The following is an 8,637-nucleotide window of genomic DNA, read 5'->3' on the forward strand; positions in this document are numbered from 1 at the left end:
ATGTAAAGCACTTTGGCATGCCCTTGGCTTTTAAATGTGCTCTATAAATAAAGATTGTTGTTGTTGTTGTTGTTTTTGAAACCTGAGCTTTTGCCTTACAGTGGATTACTGTTATTTAAAACGTTTCCATGATTAATTTGAGCTTTCACTATAACAGTAACAACAGAATAGAATAGAATGCCTTTGTACATCTGTATAGTGACAATAATGAGATACAGAGCAGAACAAATATATAAAATGCCCAAATATACAATCTGATAAAAATATATATCTGTACACAGAAAATAAGGAAACGTGTGACAGTTGCCCTTTAAACCAGTTTGTGATTATTAGCATGGAAGATAATCACTATTTTAGCAACAGCTGCTGAGGCTAACTCCTCCTCTGTGGTTTATCCGATGCTCCTGGAATTATTCAAGGTTAAGAATAATACACTCTCCATACTGCACTAAACCAAACTTGGGAAAAATTAGTTACGTGGGAAAAAGACCCACTTTTGTGGCTGACTTTGTGAAACTTGCTTCCATCTTTTCTTATGTGAGTATTTTGTGTCTGTAATGTGTTGCATAATATTTTGGATGTAACGGTTCTGATCAGAAATGGGAAAATGTAATTAGGAGCTCTTTCATAATGTGGTCTGTAAATATCAGACTGTTATAAAATCATTTACGTTTCTTTTCCCACACTGACGTTCAGTTTACCAGTAATAGAAGACAAAAAGTCTGGGAGGGAAAATGAACCATTAATCTTAGCTGATTATTTTTCTGTTTGCTAGTTAAAGTCATTATTTCTGCTAGTTACACACCTGTTTTTTAACATATACACACTGTGAGTTTGGTTATGTACTATATGTACAGGAGTAAGTGTGACCCTTCTTTCCTCCACTTCCTCTCCAGGTCACTGTTAAAATGAGATGTCAGTAGATGGTGCATGCCCCCCAGCAGGCCACTTGTTGTCTTCTTCTTATCCTATAGTAGGTTTCACACTGCAGATGGTGTTCAGCTCTCTCTATTATGACCAGAACTGTTCAGTGTCTGCTCTGCTCGAAGAAGGTCAGAGTCCAGACACCAAATATCAGCTCTGTACATCCTCTGCATTCAGTCGGGATGTTCCACACGAGCTGGCCGAACCGTTGGTGTGCAGCTGAAGCAGCTCCTGCAGTAATTAAAGTTCATCAGTCTGCACTGGCAGATCTGAATCTCACCGCTAATGAGGCCCCGCCGCATCAAACCCATGAAGGTCATCCGAACCTGTCTTTGTTGAAATCAGACGAAAAGAGCGGCAGGATTAGGGCGGGTCATATGATATCTAGGTCAGCGTGAAGAAAGAATACAGAGCAGGTAGGAGTAATAAAACAGAATGTGTCTGAGAGTGCTGCTAAAGCAGCTATCTGGTTGCGTCAGTTGTGACAAAGACTTTTTCCTCTGTTTTCTTCTGCCACACTGCAGCTGTGTGTGTTTCCTTTTGAAGGTCACTGCTGTGTAAAAACACTCCTGTTTTCATTGCCGCCCACAGAAAGCCTGAAATACCCTCCATAAGCCCAAAAACACATTGAAAGACAACTTGAGTATTTCTGCTGGTCTTACTATAGCAGGAACTCTGACAATATTATATAGCATTTTTCCACCATTGCAGCAAACTGTCATTCAGCTATTCAAACCTCTTATGTTCAACATGATGATGCTGGGAATCTATTAATCTATCTGCTATGACCAGGCTGTGCATCCTCCTCTGACTCCTCCTCTTCTCCTCACTATAAACAGAAGCTCTAACCGGCTCCACTGATTGTGTGTAAGATCACATATGTCTGAAGAATTATGGTCATTTCCTCGGGTTCAGTGGAGGGCTGTGTGCACTCTGCTCCAGTTCAGCATGTATATATATGAGAGCAGCTCTTCCTCTTTTCATCTCAGGCTTTCCAGATTTGTAATATTACCCCACCAAGCAGCTGTGTTACCATGAAACGACTCACAGTGACAAACGAATGAACTCCTTTTTGAACAGGCTGAGCATTAAGTTAATCCTGAACAGACAGCTTCACTGGTAGACTCGTGTTTAAAGGCTTTCTCTTCTTTTTTCTAAGCAGAGGAGTGGAAAATCTAGGGGAACATTACCACTGAGAGTGGGATGCCTTTCCTTTTTTACAAACAGGAAAATATTTTTAGGAGCGACCGAGCCAAGTTTGTTTGGAGGTGATTAGAAGTGTAGTCAGCGGGGAGAAAATACTGAACCTTCCTGTTTTTTGTAGGGGAATAGGGTGGCGTGTTAGCCAGAGCCAGTGTGTGGTGCTACATGAGATTAAGACGATGTGGAGCTTGTATGATCAGGTGATGGGCAATGTGTGGTTCTCGGATTGCTTTATTATTCTTATGAAATATGATCTTATTTCCCAGAGACTGGCTTTGTTTGCAGTAACACTGAGATATAGCACCGAGGCGTCAGATTCCTGTTTGCTGTGGGTTCAGGTACAAATACAGGTGTGCCTCCAGTTACGACACAGACAACTCTTAAGTGCAGGCTGACGATCGACGACCGTCAGCCTGCTTAGTTTCTGTCATGTGTTTAAGCTCACAAAGGATATAAATGTCAATCAAGGAGCGTCTGGCACGCAATGCTGCTCTTCAGGTTTGACAGCATGCGTGATTGTCAGTGTTGAAGCAAATCGCATTTGTGCATTGGTCAGAGGAAGTGGACCTCGGCAAACTGGTTCTCTGCTCGTGAGATGACAGGCACAGTGTGTGCTATCTGCTGTGGATGAGCCCTTTGTTGCTCCCTTTGTTTCACCTTGCAGTCCATCAGTGTGCACTGATGCCACCTTGTGTCGAAAAGGTGAATTACATAAGCAGAGTTTTGTGGCCATCAGTGCAGAGGCGGGGACATACAGGTCATACCTGAGGCTTGTTTCAGTGCAGGTTCCAGCATTTACTCAGTGTTAAAGGAAGCGTCCTTTCTAAACTCTCTGTTTGAATATTTGCAGATTGTTACTCAGAAAAGCAAAAGTGTTAGACGTCACTTGTTACTTGTTAAAGTAATGCGTTACTTTACTCAACCCCAAAGGTTGATGCTGTTCATCTGGATGTTTCAGTGGGAAAAACATTTCACCATCATCCAGGTGACGTCTTCAGTCTCAGCTGACTGCAGGTTTCAACCTTATAAACAGGACATTTGCATAAAGACTGAAACCAGCACCACTGAAAACGCTGCGTCCAGATGAACAGAATCAACTTTTGGGGGATTTACCTACCTGGATGACTGAGCGTGCATCAAGACGTCACTTTACCTAATTACTCCCTACTCGTTACTTTTCTTCTGCGTTACTCCATGGACCCGAAACACCTTTCTGTAACAATATGAACCTACAGTCACACACACACACACACACACACACACAAATCCCTATCCTAACTAGAAGTTTTGGTCAACACCAGCCTTACATTTACAGTACCACTGCTCTACTGGATGCCAAATATTATAATATTTTCACTATGTTGAAGTCACGTTTCTATCTTGTGAGCCAAAGTCTTCAATTTTTATGCAGTTTTCATTTCCATATGAATTTGATTGTGTAACCTAATTACTAAGACATTTTACTCTCTACTAAATAAAATAGGCCCACTTTTTGAGTTTTGATGGTCGAGCTGCATGCTGGTAGAAAACATTACCAGCAACTCTGTTGATGCCAGCTTCATATTTGGAATTTGTTTTTCGGGAGTCTTAGTGAGGCAGCACATCAGCATTTTAAACTGAGCAGTTTTAGCAAACAAAGCGAAAGAGCAGCGCTTGAAGGAGGAAGGTGGGAGCAGAGCAGTGTTGGGGTTTGTTCTCTAGCATTGTTAGTCTGTACCTGCAGCTGTGATTTGGTGCTATGTAAATAAAACTGAGTTGAAGTGTAACTCCTTATTTTGGAACTACACTAACACCGGTCGTATGTAGAGACAACATTGGTTCACAGTTTTGTGTTCAGAGGCTAAAAACGAGGCCTTTAGAGACTTTCAAGACCAGACTCTGTCTCCTTGGAAGCAAAATATAAAGAAATGAGGTGTCCAAGACTTTTGGATGGCACTATATTTGACACAGCAACGTGTAGTTTATATATAAATGTTAAACTTCATTGGCTCCACATTTCCAAATACCAGAAGTGCCTGTTTGAACTTTAGTGATTGAAAACTGAAGACTGGGTCCTGAAAGAGTCCAGATCAAACATTTTCTTCTTTTTAACTTTTGAAATCTACCGTTTTGTGCGTACTGGTCTAGACGGGCAGGATTAATGAGCACCTTCTGTTGGAAACCATAAAAATCACAGTGAGCTTATTAGCAGCCAGGTTTGCACAAAAACACCGTCGTGAATTGATGTAAATGTAGTTCAGACTGCAGGAGGTCGTTGGAGAGAAGTGTTCTCAGCTGTTTTTCACTTTAACGAGCAAAGTAAGAGATTAATGTTGAGTCACTGTCAGGATTTCATCACATAAAACCTCTACGTACTCTGTACACCGCCGGAGCAGGTTTATTATGTCTTTGTTATCAGTCTGATAAAGAAATCACACCACAGGATCCCATTTGCACTGAAGCCCATCAGACCCCCTGCTGTCACACATCATTAATCACGAGCTTGGGCCTAACAGCGTCTCATTAAAAGCTTTTCTGACTCTTGATAACAAAATCTGGCCATGGAAAATGTGACGTATACTACTATTCTATCTATGATATAGATGATATTCAAAGTCTTCACAATTTCATGTTGGGAAACATAATTCTGAAATTGTTCTAAAATGTGTAGACTTTTTAGCAGATTGGTGAAAATCTGCCCATTTTTGCTGATGCGATGCCAGGTAACCTAATTCGTTGCTAAATGTTCCTCCAGCTGTTTCTTTTGTGCTGCTTATTTTTCTCCATCCAAACGTTTTTGAGACATGACGCTGTCATCAAATTCAAAATTTAAGTGGTCTCTAAAAACGGTCTCTTTTTAAATATTCGACGTGGTTTCTTATGTTCTGTTGTGAATATGAGGTTTGCAACGCTGCCTTCTGCTTTTGTTTCTGAAGCTTCTTAAATGTGAAGTTTTGCTTCTTTGATTTCTCTAAACTCCCCTGCTGCATGTCTCCTTTTCACCTCACGATTTTTAATCAAATGACTTGAAAGATTTTCTTGTTCTTGTTCTCTATGGGGGCTCTGGCTTCCTTCAACAGTCCAAACACATCCATGTTAATTGGCTTCAGTAGATGTACGTGTGAGTGTGAATGTGTTGGTCCTGAGATATGGTTCAGGCTGGTTTATAGGCCAACCTTGCGTTTCTTTGACAGTAGTTGTCAAACGGTAGCTCTTACGCAGAGTAATGGTTTGTCTAAAGTTTCATCCACGCCATAAGACTTCTTATAGTTTGGCGCCCTCTGCTGGTCCAAAGGCTGAATTACCCCCATGCTGTAGCCCTATATCATTTCATACGTGCAGGTCTGAGAGGAAAAGCAGCGGTGACTGACGCACCCACGCGCCTCAGTGCCAAACATCAGTCAGAGGCGGCGGCACGAACCTGTAGTTACTCAGTGTAATACCAATAACTCTTGCATCTGCTCATGATTCACAATTCTGGGGTAACCATCAAGTTTTCTCCTACATCAGCAGGGATGTGACACGCTGTACGTGACAGAGGATTAAAAAAAGAAGTATTAATGGCACACGCAACCTGTAGCGCTATAAAAACACTGGTGGGTGAGAAGTGGGGCCAGGACACGTCACATATGGCGTCTGTGCAAAGGCGGAGAAATAAACACCCAAACACAGGGTTAGTACACATTTTTTAATAACATGGCACAATTTACATAACACAAGTTTAAATGAGGAGCATGCTGAAGATTCAGTCGCTTCATTTTTTCTCATTGTACACGATCTAGAAAGACTTCGTTTTTTCCCCTGTACACGGTAAACAGCAAAAGGTTTCTCGTTGAACAATCTTTTTGCGATACGTATCGACTAACCACTATGGCTCGGGTGGACAATTTCATGTTGGATTAAAAAACACTGCACGACATGATATCACAGAGTTTGAAGCGCACAACTAAACCTTCAGTGGACTACTAAAATAGATCTCTGCTTGTTAGAAACAAACCGTCCATGGTTGAGACTTGCTTTTTTTGTATTTTGATTTTGTAGGTACAACAACTTAGGAAAGCACTTTAATACACTGTTTGACCAACAGAAACATGTACTTTACACTCCTCCGCTAGGGCTAATGTGCCATCATGGTGTTTAATGCGCTGCATTCTCCCCAGAACAAGACTGGTGTTAACCAAGAGGACAACAAAAAAATCCATCCACACATTTGTGCTGCTGGCTTTTTACATCACAATTTAATATTCAGTTCAATGGGATTGTCACCACAGATTATTCTAAGACAAAAATCATTTTGTTTTTGTTAAATCTGAAACCCTGTGCGGATCAGTTAAAGCTGCATCTGTCAGCACGGACGCAAAGTTAATGTCAAGTCTGCGTTGTGGAGAGAATACAGTCCTTGAATGGTACACAGTGGCACGCAGTCAGTAGTGTTGAAGGCCAGCTTTCAGAAAGGGAACCGAGACATTTGTTGCATAGTTGAATCTGGGGATCTGGTACAATGCGAATCACCTGCGTCAACCAAACGATAAAGAAATTGCAAAAAGCACATTCTGAATCATACTCCTGTATTTACATCTGTCAAAGTAAAGCTTTCGAAACACTCTTTTGCATATTTGTACCATGAATTTGAATCCGTACAGGGCGAGCACAGCGACTGTACACATTATCTACACACTCAGTGCTAAAGTACCTGTACAATCCAAAGTTGCTCATTCTGACTCCACATCACTTTTCTATACAAGAGAAAGAATGCACACGGAAAGCTGGAGCAAAACGGGAAAACAAAATCTCTGAAAAAAAGCTTTTTTTTGTTCCATGATTATTGTCTCTTTGTAGTTTTATACAAAAACGATTCATTGCATGGGCATCTGTGTGCCCACATAAATTATTCACAGCTATGTTACAGTCTTGCTTTGCCAAAGCTAAGTGCTTGGTTGTGAGTTCAGTGTTGGTGAGGCACAGGGCTGCAGGGCCACCGCGTCTGCTCGCCTCACCGCGCCTCGATGTCTTTGTGAGCCGGTCTGTCTCTGATATCTGTGCCCAGGGGAGTAGTCCGTCTGGGCGAGCCGGGCCGGGCGCCCAGTGTGGGAATGAGTGGGGGCGGTGCACTCAGAGATGCGGTGGGTGGCGTTTTGTTCAGGATACCATTCTGATGGGCGGTGGCTGCGGCTGCGGCGGCGGCAGCTGCTGCCGCTGCGGCTGAGGGACTCACCCTGGAGTAGTGCATGCCAGCGAGTCCGGGGGCCATGAGGCCCGGGGCAGGGTGGGGGAGGTGTCCGTCGAGGGCGGGATGGTGCACCGCGGGGTGGAGGCGCCCGTGCTCGTAGTCCTCTCGGAGCATGTTGAGGCGATCGCGCTCCTCCAGTTGGGCGCGCTCCTGTTCCCTCCTCTGCTCCAGGGCCAGGGGGTGGGCGTGGTCGCGATTAAAGTCGTGAGGCTCGCGGTCCCTGTAGGAGCGCTCTGCCTCGTACAGGCGCGGCCCTGCCAACCGGTGCAGAGGATCGTTCCTCAGCAGCAGGTCCCTGGCCAAAGGGTCTCGCCTGTGAATGTCCAGGCCCCTGTAGGGGTCTCTCATTGGGTCCCAGTGGAAGGGAGGGTAGGGGAATCTGTCAGCTCCTGGGATGGGACTGATACCCATAAAGGGCGCCACGACTCGAGTTCTCTCTAGGCTGCTGATGCTGTTGATGGGGTGGACAACGGGCATGCCCATGGACACAGGCACTGAGGAGGGAGGGTGGAGATTAGGGGTGGAGGACGCCTGTTGCAGGTGCTCACTGGCCCTCTCTGCGCCTCCATCCTGCTCCTCCTTCCTCTCCTCCTTTACTTTCACCTCACTGCTCTTCTTCTGGTGCTCGTATGGCAGCTCCGCCTTCTTCTCCAGGACATCCCTTGTCAGGCCACCGTTGGGACGTTCCAAGCTGGTCTGCCGGACATAGGGTGACGCCGATCCTCTGTTTGACATTTTGTCCTCCGACGCTCGGCCGTCATGGATGACAGGCGTGTCCTTGTCACTGTGCTGGCTGTCCTTGAGCTTGTGGTCGTCTGTGCCGTTGTCTTTCCATGAATCCGAGTGCTCCCTTTCCCTCTCTTTGGCCTTGTTCTCCTTCTCCCTCTGAGGCTCTCCAGAAGCAGGTGGCAGGTGGTTCCTGTGGTGCTCAGGAGGTCGGCTGTGGCTAAGAAGGCTGATTGGATTGACGGGGACCGGGGACGGATGGCTGGGATGACGCTTTTCAACAGAGTCCCTACAGGCACAAACAAGGTTATGAGAGTTTTACGTTTGGAGTTAAATAACTGTACAGAGAAAAAAACATTTTATGGAAAATTATGATTATGTAAAACATACAGGAAACATCTTTAATTTAAGCCTTTGCCAATCTGCTTATCACCACCTGACTGATGCTGCTGCTGACTTGTCTACATGACTCTGACTCAACTAAATTCAATGCTGCTGCTAATTAAGGAGCTGTTATCAAATATGGGCGATGCTAACCTTTTCCTCTCTCCTCCCCCCAGCAGGAGCACGAGCTC

The 8,637-nt window shown here is 44.4% G+C and overlaps 1 protein-coding gene across 6 annotated transcripts in view; it reads right to left on the minus strand.

Moving 5' to 3' along the window:
* Window positions 1–5,780: 5,780 nt before the first annotated feature.
* The window catches only part of auts2a (activator of transcription and developmental regulator AUTS2 a), a 345,887-nt gene continuing 343,030 nt past the window's right edge, over window positions 5,781–8,637 (minus strand). For all 6 annotated transcript variants that reach the window (XM_042218837.1, XM_014335014.2, XM_014335012.2 and 3 more), the window contains one exon: window positions 5,781–8,351. In XM_042218837.1, the coding sequence (XP_042074771.1) occupies window positions 7,100–8,351 (1,252 nt within the window). In that variant the 3' untranslated portion in view covers window positions 5,781–7,099. The remainder of the gene's footprint in view (window positions 8,352–8,637) is intronic.

Source organism: Haplochromis burtoni, unplaced genomic scaffold, assembly GCF_018398535.1.
Source record: "Haplochromis burtoni strain Fernald_Lab_line unplaced genomic scaffold, NCSU_Asbu1 Contig_24, whole genome shotgun sequence".
Lineage (NCBI taxonomy): Eukaryota > Metazoa > Chordata > Actinopteri > Cichliformes > Cichlidae > Haplochromis > Haplochromis burtoni.